The sequence below is a fragment of the Echiichthys vipera genome (assembly GCF_963691815.1).
Source record: "Echiichthys vipera genome assembly, chromosome: 12".
Lineage (NCBI taxonomy): Eukaryota > Metazoa > Chordata > Actinopteri > Perciformes > Trachinidae > Echiichthys > Echiichthys vipera.
This window is the reverse complement of record NC_139837.1, coordinates 17,534,446-17,554,147: the sequence shown is the minus strand read 5'-3', so window position 1 is coordinate 17,554,147 and position 19,702 is coordinate 17,534,446. Positions and strand designations below refer to the sequence as shown.

Here is a 19,702-nt window from a genome sequence, read left to right as displayed (position 1 = left end):
ACAGACCCACAGTTATAGCCATTTGTCTTTATCGCCACTCTAACAGACACTGTTGGCTAATTTAGAAAAGAACAGGTGCACTTTGGTGGAGGAAAACAATTCCGATCCTTAACTTGTCAGCCCCTTTAAAGCGTAATATTTGCTATTATAGGTTTTGACACTAATTTAAAGAAAACCCAGAATTCTTTAAAAAAAAATATCAAATGCAAATTCTAATATTACAATCATGTTTGCAATTCTACAATTAAACACACAAAATGTCAGAAAATAATGAAAAATGCCCCATGTAAGGGGATTTCAGCAAAAGAGATCCTCACACCAGACAAATGTTTGAGTGAGTTTTTACTTATTCTTATCAAGGATTTATTAAATAAGCAAATCCACACATACTTTACCCCTATTTCACTAAATGCTCATACTTTTGCAGCAAATAATTGTCTTGTAAGCAGTTTGCAAAACAATTACTCACAACAGTCTTAATAACTGAATTTAGAAAGCAGAGATTTCCATCTGCACCTCCTTCACATTAACATCTGTTCCCAAATGAAACATGTCAGCAAATATGTCAGAACGTGACACAAAATGGCCCCGGTCTGATAGATGGAGGACAGGGGAGTGGACCACCACTGAGATCCAACATGGCTCCATAAGGCTGAATGTGTAATCCAGCTGCAGCAGCCCCGTCAGCAGCGGCGCACCATGTGTCCTCTTTGGTGGGGTCGCAGTGGTGACAAAAACCAAAGCCACCGCTGATGGAGACAGAGCCTCAGAGCGGCACCCAAATAAATACTTGAAATCAGGCAGCTAATAGCCACGATAACTCAAGAGTGTCGGAGAGGAAACATTTTGTTAAACAAACAGTATGCTGTCTAATTGCTGTGTTCAGTCATCTGCACAGCTTATCACAGCAACTTTCTCTGATGTGAAGATGGAGTGGGCTGGGCTGCTCTGGGCCTTTTTTTGTTCGTTTTTTTCTGTCACAGTATAACAACCGAGAGTTTGGGGGAGACACACACAGAGAAGAGGAATGACATCCGATGTATTAATGTCAGGACCCAGACATCTTGCGTGCACGTTAAATGGCGGAGCTTGCTTTGCCCTGCAGCAGAGCGCCTTTTGAAATAAAATGAAGCTGTTGAGATGATGCTATAGTCAATTTGCTAATGTCTCTCTCCATAATCATTTACAGTGACATACAGTGATACATGGAGGATAAATAGAGAGGAACTTTTACCTCACAGGCACTTCGGCCTGTAATAATAATAATAATAATAATAATAATAACTTTTCAGGATGGATGGAGAAGCCAGACACATGTAAATCAGTAAAAGTATGTGAACATATTTGTTACAACAATGCAAGTAAAAACAAGAAAGCAGCAGACAATAAAGGGTAAAACAAGTTGCCAAGAAAAAGAAGGGAAAAAATGCAGTGGTTTCTCTGAAGCAGATACTCACGTGCGACAGAGAAGTTATTTAAGGGGGTTTCCAGCTGGTCAACATCTTGCGGACGCTCTTTGTAGCCAATGAATGTACCATCACTCTTCAGGAGAAAATACCTTGGCCTCCAGGTCTTGATGTATTCTCCTGATATGAGAAAGAGGTTGGAAAGGACTGCTGAGTTACATGAGAAAAGATAAAAACAACTTGTGACAAAGTAATAGTAGAGTCTGCTCTGCTCCTAGAAACCTCAATTGAGAAACTTCAACTGCTTTCACATTTTCAAAATGCTGACCAATGCACGACCATTTTGTTTACATTGTGCTTTCATGATTAATGACAACACCGTGTTGTCCTTTCTCTTTTAATAACGCAGAGGTGCAACTCATTTCCTACAATCCAATTACTATGCTGTTCACTAGTGCTCCTTAAAATGACCACCTTGTCACCGTCTTTCTTTCAGTGTAGGTCAGACACAGGACAACTGGTGGTTTTAGTAGAAGTCAGGACCCTGCCCCGCACCCCGTCTGTCCCCTTTCCAGCAATCCCTGGTGATGTAGACTCTCAGGGAACAAACTGTCCACTACCCCTATACCGTTTCCTTGAACTGGTGAGTTAAAATTTAGGCTCTTAGCTCTGTGCAAAAAAAGTTATAGTCTTCTTTAGGCAAAAAATTTAACTTGAGATACTTGAGATGGTCGTTTTTTATTTGGCACATTCTTCTTCCATGCCGATACCTGTCATCTACCACAATGCAACGCAAGCGTCAACAGCTTAGCTGGAGATTTGAGTCGGTTATTGATGAGGAGCAGACTACAGATTTTTTTGTTTTCTTTTGTCTTTTGTAAATTTGAAATGTATGAAATTTTATGCCTCTATATCTGAAGCCACAAAAGGCTTGAAACACCTTTTTGTCATATGATATGGGGTAGTGCACCCTCAGACCTGAGTTCCCCTTTGCATTAATGGCATCAATGTTTGTTTCATAAACTGCAACCACTCTTTTGTCTCTTCCCTATCGCTCATTTTGTAACACCAGCATTATGTTTGCCAAAGCATCAATTCGATTTTCAAATAAAACTTTCCACGATTTCAATTTTCTGGACAACACCCATAACCTCAAACCATGCATGTGCATCCCATTCATTTAGACACACTAGCATCTCACAAATGGATCTCTCGTAGGCAGACAAAACTCAATTTATTCCGGTGATGCTTCAGGAAATGTTGTGCCAGATGTTGTGCAGACGGGGGAAAAATAGCTTACATACCATAACAAGGCAGTGGCACACAGTGGAGAGGGACTTGAATATTTATACAGGAAAAGTGTAATTTATTTTTAATTACGGAGCCACATATTAACCCCATGCAGAGCTGTAGCAAGCTGTCCTTAATTGCCCCATTTCCTCTAACACAGAAGTGTGTGTGTGTGTGTGTGTGTGTGTGAGTGTGAGAGAGAGAGGGATAGAGTGTGTGTGTGTGTGTGTGTGTAAGGGAGAGGTAGGAAATCTGTCAATATGAGCTTCTGTTACCCTCCTTCAAACCCACACTTCTGACTAATGAAACTGATCACAGATTATGTCTGAGGCACTCAAGAGCAAACAGCTAGTAATGTCTCCACTGTTTGGTATACGTCCTTAAAATATTCTCTATATAAAATATTTTATATGGATATATACTAGATATAAGGACAGTTGCTGAATGTCACTTATCAAGATGTGTCACCTTGGATATCTCAAAACTATGAACTTCCTCTACCAACTTCTTTCTCTATTTTTCGAGAAAGTGATGACACAAGCCGCAAACTCTTATAGGACATTTTCCAAATGGCTTTTCTCTGTCACATAAAATGTGAGGAGGAAAGGAAAAGGACACACAGGAGGAGAGCACAGTCATTCTAGTTGACCACATACAGCAGGATTAAGACTTGTAAAGAAGGGCTGCAACTAACGATTAGATCATTGTCGATTAATCTACCAATTCTTTTCTGGATTAATCAAATAGTTGTTTGGGAATAAAATGCCAGTAAATGGTAAAAAACAAAATGTTGATCAGTGTTTCCCAAAGCCCAAGAGGATGTCCTTTGACGTAACTCAAAGATATTCAGTTCACTGTTGTAGAAGAATAAAGAAAACAGAAAATATTAACATTTGAGATGCTTCAATCAGAGAATTTGACTTTTTTTTCTTTTTAAAAAATGACTCAAAACGATTAATCAATTACTAAAATAGCTGGCGATTCATTGAATAGTCGACAACTAATCGATTCATTGTTTCAGTCTAATGTAAAGTATAAAAACACCTGATTAACTGCAAAAGGCAAGGTGGTGGCACCGATCACCACAGTAGAGGAAACATCTGCTCCAGAGCACCATATACTTTAGTCTTCAATCCACAGAAGATGTCCAAAATGTTATTACATTTGTCATCATGGCACAGGAGCAGGTTTTTCATCTGGTTTTCTGCAGAGTAAGTGTTTTCAAACCAAACACAGCTCATTTAGAAATTAGCTTGACTTCAGATTGCCGCCTTCCAACAAAGTTACTCGTACTAGATGTCCTGTCCTAATTACAAAACACACCGGCAGGAATCCGTTTGGTGGATTTCCCTCACGTCTGTTTCAATGTAATACAACTGTTGTGAGGAGTCGTTTGTCTGTTTTAAACTAAGAGCCTCACCAATCAACTTCCACATCAGTCACCCACATAGGCACGCTGGTCTCCAGAGAATCCACATGCATAGAGTCATTTATCACAGGCCTTCAAGAAAACCAGACTTCCTTACTTCAGCATAAAATCTGCTCAGAATAGGTGCCATGTATGAGTACATGAATTCATACAACAATCGGCTGTGAGTTAAATTCAAAGCATGTTCAACACAAACATAGGTTGCCTGAATCTTTCACACTGTGGCCAGATCGTCTACTGATCCTTCTTGTTTTCCTCAGCTGAGCCCCAGCTGGTGCCATGGTCTGTGGTCAGGTTTTGGCTGACCCTTATCCCAAAGCTATAGTCCATGCCGGCACACATTGAGGACAGTATGTGCACAATGCAGAGACAGCATTATGACCCCCCCTACCTGACACCATGACACGAAGGTACATGCTTGTCTCATCAACGGAGAGTAAACTTTTAGTTTAGAACTTTTGGTTTGGCAGCAGAAATGCAGCAAATCACTTACAGACTGAGTGAAGACATTTCATACATTAGAGCGTTCAGATCCTGATGGGCAGAGACAGGTGTTTATGTGTACGCATGTATGTGCTTGTGTGTAAATACATTTGTGTGTGTACACTGCCCTATGAGCAGTAAAAGGTATTTGCGAGTTAACGGATTACGACAACATCCAGTTTGGAAGTCTCTAAGCTTTTCCTGCCAGCTCCATTGACGCACAGCACCCACCAGAAGTAGCATGGGTGGGCATACGTGACTAAGCAGCGCATTGCATGGCGTGTGTCAGCGAGACATTCTCCCGCACTGAGGTGGCCTCAGTCACATGGATGTTGGGAAGATGATAATGCCAGCTCACCATTCTCAGTCACATGACTCATTAAACAGCTCTCCCTTTCTTGAATTATGTCACTGCGATATTAAGGACATTATGACAAGTCGGCATGGTCACACAAGCTGCACAGAGGTAAACAAGCTCAGGAAGGAATGTGACACTCGATATCTAAACAGCTACTGTGATACTGTAACTGCAAACAGTGTTTTTTTCAAGCGGATGCAAGAAAAAAAACTATTTTTTGCATAATGCTTTTGTCATTTTTTTCCCTAGACTGACTCATATCTTTCACAAAGACTGTCAAAGAGATGCCGCACCGAGGAATGAAGCAACTCCGCATCTGCAAAGCACTCTTTCTAGACAGGAGGACACTGCAACTTCCTCGTCTGAGACCACAAACCTGGTCACATGACAACAGTGGAAACGGCTATATCCGGTTGTCTGTTTGTGTGTCTCACCACCACTCTGCACAGTGCCTAACCCCCCGCAAGCAGTCTGCGCTAAGAACATGAACAACAAAGATGACCTTTGTCAGCTTCCTATTTACACCCATTTCCCCTTCTACTTTTATTCAGTTCTACTTTACACACGAGAAAGTGAAACCTGTAATATAGACCAGCAAATAAATCAATCTCTATTCACTAAGTTAATATTATCCCTGCATTCAATATTTTATATGACTAGACTTCAATGCTTTGCATACTAGACCCCAATTATATCCTTTGTACAGTGAGGCTGCAGACAAAAGACAATGGACCTCACAGGAGAGCCTTCTGCTTTTAAGTCAGTTCATCATCACTGATGTAAACTAAACCCTTTTGATGTCAACATGTTCTCCAAAACAGGAAACAGGCCAACAGACAGAATGACCACAACCTAGATAAGATAAAGCCTCCTTCAAGTGTCAGGTCTCACTGTAACTGCTGAAACACACTGTGTCGTGAGAAAATCCACTAACGATCTGCGTCCCAGAATCAAAGCTTTTCAAATTAATGTCAAGTGTGACGGCAGACATGTGGCTGAATTCAACCAAATTAAGGAAAGGATTTGACACCAGATGAGAGATGAGAGAACTATAAGGGATGAGAAAGCTACGCAGTGTGCGAAGAGTTGCGCTGAGGAGAGTGGTAGTGAGACAGATCACTACATATGTTCCCCACATATGCAGGACTGTGAGTGGGGGTGTGAGCTCAAGTGAAGTGTGTATGAGCCATGCGTGTGTGTGTGTGTGTGTGTGTGCATGTGTTTGCATGGGAGGAGCTGTCAGGGCCTGATAGAGTGTCTTTACATGACAAGCAGCTGCTGAGGTCTGGGATGCGCGCTGGGCAAAGTGGAAAATAATGAACGGAGAACCGCTGCCAAACACAACAGAATTCATCTTTATTTGCCAACTGCTGCATGGCCCCGTTTGTGTGGACAGCCCCAACCTGCCACTGCCACACCCTCTATACCCCAAACACACACACACACACACATACACAAGGTAGGGCCACAGCTGTACACGGTGGAGCATTGTCTTGTTTGCTTATGCACTTATGCAACAAATCATAAACACTATGTCTATGTATGGTCGTTTGTGACAAAAAATGTAATCTTATAGGGTTTGCATCAAAACAAGGGTAACCTTTATCAAGAGTATATTTTATACATCTTTTAAAAGTTAATAAAAGTGAATACCTCTATCCCAGATACATGTTTTCTTTCGGCTCTGAAGCCATTTGCAAGTCAACTTGGCTTAAGAGGCCAACAGTAAGGCCAACAGTAAGGGCTGGCTAGGCAGGCTCATTGAGGGGTCAATAAATAAAAGGAAAAATGTGGAAGGCATTAGACAGAAGGGAGAGAGAGAGAGTGACAGAGGTTAGTCGCTGTTTCCGAGGAGCGTCCTGTTCTGTCTGTCTCTCCGTGACAACGGCAGGAATGTTGAGGTCCCAGCTGCTGTGGCTTGTTGGCTTTTAATAAGAGACATCATGCAGCATTCATCGTGTGGCCCCCAAAAAAGGAGAGGCCACAGTGTCTTAACTATGTGTCCAAGCTAACAGCTCGGTGGCACGTCATCCCTCTCTCGCCCGTTTCTTACTACTTTGAAGGATTTCTCAAAAAGAATAATTTAAATAGAGAGGCCCACCTTAGTCATCTGGCAACACACGCACACGCACACGCACACGCACGTTGAACTTCCTGAAGGGGCTGCTGTTGGGTTTTGTCCCCGTCTGGCCATGGGGATGGGAGGAAGGGAACCAGTGGTAACTGCATGAACTGTGCATGTGTATGTTTGAGTGGTGAGAATCGGATGGGGGGGTAGGCGGAGGTTGAGGATTAGGGAATTAGAACTCCAAAGAGACGGAGGAGGGGGGAGCGGGCTGCGCCTTTTGTTGGTTTTTCCTCAGCCGCCCCCGCCATCCCTTCGGCCCTTTTCTGCCTGGTTCTGCCTGTAGGCTGCAGCTGCGGCCTGCCACCCTGTGCCCTGCATCTCAATGAGCCACGGGCCATCCGCTCGAGAGGAGAGGGGGCTCCCTGATGCAGGGGTCATCACTGAGCCCCAGCAACCACAAATTCCACCCCACACCATCCACTGCTCTGAGCCAGAGCTCTGAACTGGGCTTCTCGCGCTGCCCGGACACCCATCCACCCATTTGCCCCTCTCGCTATGACCATATAAGGCAGCACCAGACTCACATGCCATCCTAAACTGTCCAGGAGTTTGGGCTTCTATATGTTTTCCCCTTCTTTTTGTGTCTTCCTGACATCCCCCTCCTCTCCAAACCTCTTTTGTTGGCCCCTCTCTCTTCCATGCAGCTGGATGGGGGACTCAATTGCCAGGTCTTTGGCAGCAGCATCAACAGGTTGCGGGGAAGGGCCACCCTGGGCTCCAATGTAGCCCTCTCTGTCTCGTCCCCTTATCCCTCTCTCTTTCTCTCTGTCACTGCGGTTGCCGCTGCTACCCCAACAGGGAAAAAAAGCGAGGGGGTGGGGGGGGGCAGCGGAGGCTGCCCCTCTTTCTCACGCTTGTAAGAAAGCCCTCACTTCTTCTCCGTGGTGAGTGACACCTGCTGATTACCATAGAGACACTGTGGGAAGTTCCCCCCTGCCACACTGGGGCTGAGATTTGCCCCCTCTCCCTGGGTAAACAAGCAGTCCATGGATTAGTTAACTGGGTTACTGCATGGCAAACAAATAAACACACATTATTTAGAGCAAATTAGTGCCAATGAACTCTCAATGACCAGTTTAAGATCAAACGCCCTCAAATAACCAAGGAGATAATTCAGAGGGTACATTTTTTCTGGAGACAGGTAGTCTCCAGCTGTGGAAAATTGTCAATAACACCTTCCGTCTAAAAGTATGATAAACCTCTGTATGGCCTCTGAAATAACTTAAGATTGAAGTGGAGGATACAGTATGTGGACATAACTGAGCATACAGTCAACTCTTAGTCTGCAGACAGCTGAGCATCTCCTTTATCTCTCTGTCTCCCCTGCCCTCCCTAAACTGGAGAGAGGTGCCAGTGATGTGATTGATGTCGGAGACTGGGAGCTTTTTGCTGGTCCATAGCCGCTTCCGCCATGGGTCTGAGTTGTCAGCAGGGTCATTATCCTAGCAACAGGATGGTGGAGCTGTGGGTGAGGAGTGTGCACTGGAAGTGCGGGAGGAAAAAGAGGGGGTGGGGTGGTGGGGGCAGAGACAGCGGCAGAGAGAAAAGAGCGGAGTTAAAGGAGAAAAGGAGAAGAGGAAGAATGTGAGAGTAAGAGAACAAGAGGAAAGACAGTGGGGAGGAAAGCGAGGAAACAGAGACAAAAAGGGGAAGAGAGTAACAGAGATGGAGTGTGTTGCAGAGCACCACAGTTGTGGCGAGCAGGCGGACTCTGCACAGCAAAGTAAGCACACAGCGGGCTTGCAGTGAGAGGAGGCGAGCAGTGGAGGTGCCACCTCCCTCAGCCTCCTGGTCCCCCCACCTTACCAGCCAGCCTGTCTGCACACAGCTGCACCTCAGTAATTTACTTCTCTCCACCACATTTAGCAGGAAGACTGCTTCCCATTACCCAGAGCAGGGGGTCTGCGCTGCCGGCCAGATACGCGGCCAGAGCACTGGCTACCCGGTGTGACACCCTCTGCTGCTGGACTCTGCCTACAGGGGCTCCATTCCCAGAGCAACCTGGCACGTCAACTTCCACTGCGGGTGATATACTGAGTAGTGTCAGAGTATTTAATCACCAATGGTGGAGTAATCAGCTATTAAGTTTTTTCTTTAAAAGTTTTTGAAAATTAATACACTGCAACTATTAGTTTCAGTCATCTGCTAAATTACCCGCCACCACAGAACTATATCCCCCAGTTTACTCAGTTTTCCCTCTACAAAAGCCCTTTTTATCTCTCACTTAGCATCATTTGTCTATGATTGTGATCAGCTCCTAGGTTTTTTTTTTAAATAACTGTATTCAATCTTTAACATGTCTTTACCCGATCTCTTTCAAATTCTTTTTTATCAGCTCTGATGTATATTTGTCACACGCCGGTCAGTGTTCACAGCACATCTAAATGAAAAGAGCATTAAATATCTTTTTCTTCAATTTGACGTGTTTTAATAAGAACTTGGAAAAGGTTTTTAAATTGAGAATTGCTTTATAAATAATTAAAATCATTCAATGTGCTGTACTCTGCAAATTGCTAATGAAACATGGAGATGAATGGAGTTTCATAAGTAGGGATGGGAATCGATAACCGGTTCCAGTTCAGAATTGGTAACAATTGAAATCGAAAATCAATTAGTTTTATTGATGCCTGCATTTGCGCTTGTAAAACAGAGACATCAAACTTATGCGTCTAAGCTGCTGGAAACATGCAACAAGAAGGAGTCATGGTGGAGAGGAAGAAATGGTCCATAGCCTGACCGAAATAAAAACAAATGCTGTACCAATATTCCCTCATTTCATCTACCCCGTGTTCAGACGCAGAGATAATGAAACAGATGCATTCACGATGACAACCTGTGTATGCCCACTGTTTTTCAACACAGAAAATTGATCAGGAACCAATAGGGCGATCGGACCGATACGTAAAATCGATAATGGCATTGCCATCAGTAAAATCTTATAAATTCCAATCCCTATTCATAAGCTATTAATATTTGTTACTTTTGAATACTTGGACATCAGTTTTTTTTATTTATTGCGGCCATCTATCAGTGAAAATATGTGCAGCAAACAGAAGTCTTTCTTTAATTTGTACTTAACAACAAATGGAGACTTAAAATTAAGAAGAAAAGCACCACAAAACTGTTTCTACTTAAAGGGACTGTTACCATGTTGCCACATCCTATTTAAGTATATCTAACTCTAACCCTTATTTTTTTGAAGACTTTTTGAAATTACAGTTTAGGACATTTATGAATGAATTTTACTATTCATTGCAATTTATTGGTATGTGTATCTATGTATTTTAACAGAACTTTTAATTGCTGCTTTGGAGTGGAGTGAAATTGCCAAACAGAGTTTTGTTGTATTGCACTATACAATGACAATAAACTATCTATTTATCTATATTATCCAAGCTTCAAGATACACATTTTGAGATCCATTTTTATAATAATAGTACTTTTTATGTGCAGTCAAGACCTATTTGTTATGTGACAACGCTTCACAAGATAGAAAATTTAAATTAAAATATTTGAAAATTGGATGGGCTATCTCTGCAGTACGTAATGTGTGTGTTTGTGTGTGCATTGCAGCAGTGTGTGGCCCATGACAGCCATAATGAGGGGATATGTAGGAGCCTGGGCGAGCCCAGCAGCAGAGCTGGCAGCCAGTCAAAGTCCTGAGACAGTCAGCATTGCAGCATCATGAGACATTCTTAATCAGGTGGGCCTGCTCCTTTGAAGAGCATTTAACTGTGCAGGAAACACCACATTCCCTTACGGAGATCACTAATACAGAGGGAAAACTAAAACAAATGTGGAAAATACTGGCTCAATTGTTGGACGCCTGTTCACCAGATGCACAAGGCACAGATATTCAAAAGATTAAAAAAATGTTTCGTCTACTCCAACTACACTGTCTAGTGTTCAAAAAACCAATGCCCCAACCCCCATTTCCACTCTGTGTCTCATGCACTTTGCCGGACCACCAACAAGGTCTCGCTTGGAGGAGCAGCTCATGGGTGTCCTTCAGCCGCATGACCAGCAAAAGAGCCAATCAGCTGATGAGCTCCAAACCAAACCGAGAGGGTCTCTGTGGCATGTCGGACACAACATCCATCCACTCTCCTAAGGCCGCCTGGGTCACTGAGCAATGTTCTGGGAACATCACAAAGACGCTGCTCAACTTCTGTCTGTCTCTCTCTCTCTCTCTCTCTCTCTGTGTGCCCGTCCCTTTATGTTTCCCTCGCTATCTCTTCTGGTGTATGCTCTGCCTTTCCTCCCTCTCACCCCATCCCTCCTCTGATGAGTTGGAGCCAGCTGAGCGTGCTACCCAAATCCAACAGTTGTTGCGGCCTTCGTTAGCCTAACGAAGGGGCCGGCTCTTTATACTTGTCAGGGAGCAAATGAGTCAAACAAACAAGGGCCAGGGAAGAGGGGAGGACAAGCGAGCGCTGTTCTGTTGAGCTTCACTGGGTTCTTGGCCGCAGCACTTCCCTGGAAACTAGGGAACCCACAATCTGCCTCTTTGATGTCTGATGATGCTCTGGCTTTGATGGAAACTTTGGAAAAACACACTTGCAAAAAGAAATAACATGCTGCTCCGTCTCTGTGGCCACTAGAGGCCGTAGGCACATTCAAAGTGTGTGGGTGCACTCTGTGAAGAATCTAAAAGGGAAGTACCATTTGGGGACGCATAACAACTGGTTATGATAGTAACAACAAAGTTACAGTGTTTTTGCAAGCCTGTACTTGCGATGCGGTCTGTGCATAAGGGCACAGGGCAATGTCCTGCTGGCAGTGTAACTTCTGAATAAATTTGCTTCACACTGTCCATACACTCACGCATTTGCATATATATATACGTGCAGACGTACATACACACTACTCGCTACTTGACTGCTTTGTCCTGCATTTTTAAAACTGTTCTTCCAAAACAGACAAGCAAGATAACACATCCCAGGCGGCGTCCACAATCTAGACACATTACTGCAGCACAAGGCGTAAAGAGAAAGTATGAAGGTGTGTCCTTCAGAATGAGATCATTTCACTGAGTGCAGCCTGTCTGGAATAAATACAGCACACTCCAAGGCTGAGAATCTGCAGTTCTAATGACAGATTAGCCCTACTGGGGGGTTTACAGGGCACAATAGGCACAATACTTTGCTCTACTTTAACAGCCTCCACACAGTTTACACGTGCATGCTCAACATGACTAATCAGACAGGAATCAGAGAGTGAGAGTGAGTGACGTGGATGTGTTCAGCTGACGTGTCAGAGCTGCTGTACTCTGTGCATGTGACCGGCCCACCATGAAATCCATTTATCATGTAGCAACATTAAATGGGCATTACTGGAGTTAAAGGCCACACTGTAACTGAACTTGCGTTTGTTAAGTCCAATAAGAATTGTAGTCTGGTGCTAGACTATGTCCTTGGAACACACACAAAAGGTTGATGGAAATATTGAGGGCTATCTTTTGTAAGACATTAAATTGGTGTTTTGAGTGCAAACATGGGAGTAATGAGCATGCTGAACAACACACTTAGAAGCTGTATAAGGCATTTATTATTACGCCCACATGGAGATGTGAGTCACTTGGGTGGCGCCACCACACAAAAAAGCTCCACTCAAGGTGCAACCTGGGATGATAGTGGTTGAGTGGGGGCTAAGGTGATGGACAGCAAGACAGGGCTACTGCAGGTTCACCTTCTGTGCAGTGGCTCAGGGGCAAAGACTGCATGACAGTGACGCGACACTAAAAGCCTTCCTGTCAGGGAGGCAGGTGGACGCCCTCCAATCAAAATACAGAGGCTCTGGGTGACATTTCACAGGGCACAGCTGCTGGGCTGCGACAGCATGCCAACTCACTATTCCTGAAGGGTTGTTTGTTTAGTGTGTGTGTGTGTGTGTGTGTGTGTGTGTGTGTGTGTGTGTGTGTGTGTGTGTGTGTGTGTGTGTGTGTGTGTGTGTGTGTGTGTGTGTGTGTGCACGCGCCACTCAACCTGACTGTTTTTCTACCAGTCACTATTTGACCATTCATAGTTAAAATTTACACTGCCTCTGTCTCTACTTGAACCTTCAAGCATGTAGCATTCTCATCAGCACTGCTGAAGGTGTGGAAAAATGTACCTGTGCCCAAAAAAAGAACGAACAGCAGGAAATATAGTATACAGATTTACATAATGACACTTCAGCCCAAATGACTGTCATGCCTAAGTAAAGAAAGGACGTTCCTGTTCTTGTTTTTTCCCCTCAAGAAAGACACTGAAACAGTTTGCCCCTAACGCCTCTGACAAATATCACAAAGCTAATTAGTTACGGTACATGAATTTTGCTTTATAGATTTTTTTATGAGGAGCTGTAGGAAAGAAGAAGATTGTGCTTTTAATAAAACTCTTAATTTTGTCAACTAATTCCTAATTTTGTAGCATTCATTTATATTCAACAGAGCTGCGAATCAAACACTAATAGCACCCAGAGTTTTATCCTTTCACTCACTGAAAGGACCAGGGTGTGTCTGCCTGAGACCAACTGAAAACCAAACTCACTCACTTCCTAAAACAGCAGCCTGTTATGCTCTTAGCCCAAGCCTTGAGGAGGGGGAACGTGGGCTAAAATGTCACAGCAGCACACTGTTCCCCCCAAGAGTCCCAGGAACTCTCCTAGTGACCTGCTCCCATCACCTTATCCCCTGAGTCAGCGTCTTGGTTTCCCCTTTTCCAGTAAAGGTCTGGCTGCTTGGCACTGGGCCTGGGAGCCTTCAGTGGTTTTGGAGAAGTTCCTTATCCTATTTTGCCCCTGGTAGTGGTGGAGGCGGTGGTGGAGTGGGCTCCGTCAGGCAGCCGCAGCTTGAAGGCAGAGTTAGTATGCACACATAAAGCTGCTCAAAGCCAGCAGGTATGTGAGGAATGCCTCTTCGTCCAAACAACAGGACTCAAGCCCGACACAGAGCCGAGCCATGCCACGCCACACAGCTCTGTCAGAGCAGCTAAATGGGGCCCACTGGGGACTCTGGGCAACTGGATGGCTCTGTACATAAGATCTGGCATACAGCCTGTTTACAGTAACACGGTGATCAATCACCTTGCACATATGTCATTCAGTTCAGGTATTTCTGCATCATTTAGAAAACAAATCTGTTAGTATTGTACTACAGTAAACTCTTGCTAATCCGAATACCTCAGGAATATTAGGTAACGCAGATTTGTGAAATATTTGAACCATAAGAGTAGAGTAATATATATATATATATATACATCTTTTAAGAGCATACCATTTATGCCACAAAACACAGAGACGTATAATCCAAGAAAACTGTGTGTTCCATGAAACCAAGTTGTTGTTTTGCAGATTAAATGCATTTCCATGTATCAACAAGGGACTTTGAAATATCTGCATAATTAACATATTTTAAGGGGCACTGCATATATTGTGGACTTATGTAACTGGCAAGTTTGCTCGGTTGGAGTCTCTTGTACATGAGGTGCTGATACTACATCTTAATTGAATAGGAAAAAATATATGAAAGCAACTATTGCCCACACTGTATGTAAAGAGGTGCAAACAGTGAATATCTTATTTCACTTTGGTGTTAAGCGCAGCAATGACTCGAGTGCAATTACATTTGAAACAACAATACATACAAGTCTTTACAACTGATATTACACCAAACTATATAGTAAAAACTTTATCTGTGCATTTACCTCTTTTATGCAGCCACCCCTCCTTGACAATCACCACATTGGTCATGTTGGTGGGCAGGATGGAGGATCCAGGTTTCCCACAGGGAGAGACACAGCTTTGTTTCCCAAGTTCCCTTCACTCAGCTCTGTACAGGAGACTGGAGACGAGGTCCTGGGGTTTAGAGCCGCCTTCTCAATGGTGGTTACCTATTAGTTGAAGAAGAGTAAAAATTAGCCCCAAATTGAGGTGAACATTTTTTTCCACTTGTCTGAATATTAACCCTCAGATCAACATAGCAGAGGAGAAGGAATTTAGAGGATGGTTGTGTTTTATGGCCCAGTTAGTGGAGGATATGCTAAAACCACAGCATAGTCCCTTTCACATAGGGAACCTGCAACATTTTAAGGTTCAAATATCGGAGTATAGCCGTGTTTTTTGGCATTCACAATGAAGGCTCCCCCCTATTGGAAAATTCCATGCTGTTCACACACACGCAACTATTCCTAAAACAATTCTCACACAGGCTGCCTAAATGAAGGATGTTTAAAAGTTATTTTGCAGTTGTATGAGCCGCCCCGATGGTTAGCCAGCTGTATGCTTTGGATCATATTAATCATTTGTGCCCATGATGATTTTGTAACTTAATCATTATGCTGGATTTTTATTTTGTAAGCAGGTAGCAACTAGGGCAGGGTAATTTCATATCTCGATAATATATAAAGTAAATCCTATTTTTGTATACTCCTATAATTAAATACTTGAAAAAATAAAAAGTATTTTCTCATTTTGTTTAGAACTTTAGTACAAAATGCACATAACGTGCAAGGATCAGAACATAAAGCAGCATCAAAATGACATAAATACTGCTATAATGCAATGCGGCCGGTGTTTTATAGTGGAGATACAATCATGTTGACTTTTCATCACCCGATTAAAATATTCAGTGGCTACTGAAATAAAAGGATTTTATTCTCTTCCCGCAGTTCCATGACAACTAGGCAAACTCCATCTGCTAATGGTGATCATGTGATATGATCAAAAGCACCAAAACAGCTACTAAATGGGCCTCAAGGTTGGGTTGTTCTGTCAACAAAATAAATATGTTGTGAGGTGAAGGTGCACTGTATCTGTGAGTGCTGTTCTTATTCACATCTGACCTGTGGTGGAAACATGACAGAAATGTTACTAGTATGTCCTGGCAAGGCACACCACATTCACAAATAAACCTGCTCTCAAATTTGCGTAGTAAAATATGGGAAAGGGTCTTTGGAAAGACATGAGTTAAGTGCAGCATAAAAAAGCTATATATGGGTAAAAGATCATGATACAACTATAATTTTACCTTGTATGACAGATAGGATAAGATGCAGTGTTCATTCACAGTCATCAGATAAAGAAAATGGGGCTGAATTCCATCACAGATTTATCGGTTATTTGAAAACCTGCAGGCTATCATAACCAAAACACTTGACCTTTTGATTCATGCAGTACTTTTTCACTATATAAAGACAGCTTTGATTGCAGGGCAGAAGTAAAAGAATGATACAATTTCAAGGCTTTTCACACAAATGTCACATACTGCACCAGGAAATCTCTGACCATCAACTGAAATCAATTTGTCTGCTGTTGCTCCGTCAGAGTAAGGCCATCAAAAGAGAGCTCTGTTTGAGCGGCCTCATCCAGCTTACTGGTGGGGACAACAACAGGAAGTGGATGTGACTATTGACAGACTTCGAGTCATATCAGTACAGCCCCAGGCTCGAGTACATGTGTCAGTGAATGTGTGATCAACACGCCTTTTACTGCCATTGTGCTCGCTTCCATCAATGAGCAAAAGTGAAAGTTTGTGAAGGCACAGTTTATTTTTGCTCAGTGTTTTTGTTTATTGCACTGGGGTTGTGGTGCTTGTGTCACACAGTCGATGTTGGGAGGATCTTGGAGAAGGATTTGAAAAAGCACACTGAGTGCTATTCAAACTAGGGATCACACAAACCGTTGGATCTCTCCGGCATCTTAGTGTGTACTCTGTGACACAGGCAAGCACACATTATATACACATTGGGATACATCACACAAACAAACTTCAGCGCACACACCACAGCCAAAAAAGCAACACATGCACAAGACCGGCTCTGGAGCCACAACAGAGCGCTGCTGTTTTAATGGGAGCGACCTGTTGCTACTGCGGCCTGTGTGGAAAAGCTGGGCTGCTGCCAGTGCTGCAGCCAGCAGCCACTGAATGAACCCAGTACCCTGACAGCAGGTCACATGGTCCTCAGGCCTCTGGGCCACTGCCTGCCTGCCCTGCTGTCAGTGCGTCTTTCAATCATTCATCTTTCTGGCTCCGGCACCAGGGGCCATCCCATTCAATGCAAATCAGTCTAATGCTACAAAGATGCCACACACTGAGCCTGTCACTTTGCCACGGAGGACATGTTTATGGCAGGAAGCAGAAAATTGGGCCGACATCACCACACCACTTCCTTCATCACAGATTGATAGATACAAGCCTATTTTTGCTCTATTTTCTGCTGCCACATGGGTAAACAAGGGAGTCAGCAGATGATTTACTTTTCCAAAGATAGAACATTACACCCAAATATTTAAATTGTAACAATGAAATGGGAACATCAAATATTATGCTCACCTGTTGCTGGAAAACAGTCCCTGAGGCGACGCTTGGTTTGTGTTAAAATGCCACACTGCAACCAGTACTAGTTTGATCGACTACACAGTGCCAAGTTCCTCTTTCAAGTTCCCTGAAAACACATCACTAATGATAAGAATATTGAGGGTAGGTGTAGCTGAATACCAAACCACAGCTACTGTAATCTTGAAAGCCGAGCAGACTCACTGCTTTAATCCTGTGATGACATGTACAGCAACCCCTTTATGACTCATGCTGAAAATGTATTCATTTCTGTGCTGTTCAGACAAGCTATGAACTAAAATAACGATAGATCACAAAGATGGGACTTAAATATATACCAATCATAGCATACTTGTTTGATGCCTTAAAGAATAATCTGGATAACACACAGAATAAGACCTAAAAGTCCTTGGTGTCTTTGGTTTGTTGCAAATCAAATGACCTGGCTGTTAATGTGAAAAACTACTAAACAAGATGAATGGAACAAAGAGTATGTTAGGCTGCACTGTTTTGGCAGTTTTGGAAACGGACAGAGAAGAGTGCCGTCATGTGATGGTGACAGTTGGCTACCATCATTTGAAGCGTATCCTTCTCAGTGACAATACATCGAAAACTGTTGTGGCAAGCGGGGACGGCGGGCACAATAAGTTTGCCTGTGTACAGGGGCAACATTTCAAACAACATTCCTCAGATTCTGCATGCAACTGGTGGCACATTTGAGTCAACGGGCCAGTGAGGGGATTGGGTGGGAGGTGACTGGTATTTTCTAAATAGAACAGGGAGAGCCAAGTAGTCACTGGCTGCATCATTACACCAGCTTGTTGCGTCTTCTCCGGTCACATGCCAAGTCCCCCTTGTGTACACACACTGGACAGACGTGGTCTCATGACTGGAAAAAAAAAACATTTTGACACTAAAGGCGTTACGGGTACAACATGCCCGGGGACAATGTTCTCTTTCTAGACTGTACATGTTGAGTTACCTCTTTGGGAAGGCTAACAGACGGCACCATCAGTGAAGTGAGGGTTATCCTAAAGTTGGACATGTAAGCTTTGCATCTTCCATGGCCATTAAACTTGGCCTGCTTACATGTGCAACTGGCAAACCTTTTCACTTTGACTCCCACCACATCAGACTCTTCAAAACATAAACCTTCTTGACAAAATCCCTGTAGTTAACAATGACTTTGTAAAAGAAAAAAGAAAAAAGCATCATTGTAGGGTGGAATGAATCACCAAAACAGCTACACACATGCATTTTTGCAATTGTGCTGATTACAAGGGAGGAAAATAAGAATATAACTCCATGCTACCTTTCCCATCTTTGACTGATGTACAAAGTGTGGACCCAAAGAGCCCATTTTGTGAACCACTACAAGGGGCCATCTCGTCACAACAAAGATGTAGTACTCTGTATCAGTGAACCTGAATGCAACATTGTTACAACAGAACAGCAACAAGGCCATAAATGCCTCACTCAAACAAGTAAACAAACGCAGTAGGTAGTTCATAATAACAATGAATGAGCCTCTCTCTTCACGTTGAGCTCATTTGTTTTCATTTGCCTCCTCCTTGGGCCATAAAGTACAACCGAAAACAACTTTCTCGTAGAGGTGAGCCGTTTAAAGTAACATGACTGCAGATACATTTTTTTTTTGGGCCTGAGGGCTGTGTCTCTAAAGTGGTCCCAAAATGAATGGTTTAACTGAAGAGAGTTGTTGTTTTTCTACGAACAAAACGGCATTATTTACAGCAGGACGGTTGTAGGAGTCAACAGCTACATAACTTCCACGGCGAAGTGAAGTCAGGAAAGTACCTCATTTTCAGGTTTGCATTTAGCGATAGAAAAGGATATGGGGCCTAGCAGGGCAGCTTGGGTGAGAATAACCGCATCCCATGTAAGTACAATGGGGACCTACCCTGTCTAGCTGTCGACCTCTCGTAGTTCAACCATGCGAAGGAAACGCGGACATTTACCTGGACAGGAATTCAACAATGTGTCCGTCTCATTATATAGAGGTGTTTCGGCGGTATATTAAGTTGATAAGTCCTTCAACAATCTGGACAAAAGTGCTCTCATTTACTCCGTTTCTTTGCCTTTCTTCCACTACACCTCCCAAACGCGCTGTCTGCAATGCCTCTGTGGCAGACCTGCTCTCCCGGGTCCTAGAGCCGACCATTTTATGAGTCCCACTCATAGAGTTAAGGGTAGTGCTGTCAGAGCGTCCCATTGAAAAAAACCCTGCAGTGTTTCTATGGGGGCTCATTCAGGGATGCATGGCCTTGATGAACTC

General features: G+C 43.3%; 1 protein-coding gene across 4 annotated transcripts in view; it reads right to left on the bottom strand.

Moving 5' to 3' along the window:
- The window catches only part of akt1 (v-akt murine thymoma viral oncogene homolog 1), a 31,102-nt gene extending 11,576 nt beyond the window's left edge, over positions 1-19,526 (bottom strand). The window contains exons 1-4 of one of the 4 annotated variants that reach the window (XM_083924350.1): positions 19,386-19,526; positions 17,407-17,518; positions 14,780-14,965; positions 1,458-1,586 (exon numbers count right to left, since the gene is read on the bottom strand). In XM_083924350.1, coding sequence (XP_083780476.1) covers positions 1,458-1,586; positions 14,780-14,825 — 175 coding nt within the window. In that variant the 5' untranslated portion in view covers positions 14,826-14,965; positions 17,407-17,518; positions 19,386-19,526. Of the gene's footprint in view, positions 1-1,457; positions 1,587-14,779; positions 14,966-17,406; positions 17,519-19,327 lie in introns of all 4 variants that reach the window. The other 3 variants (XM_083924351.1, XM_083924353.1, XM_083924352.1) reach the window with 3 other exon arrangements.
- Between the last annotated feature and the right edge of the window lie 176 nt (positions 19,527-19,702).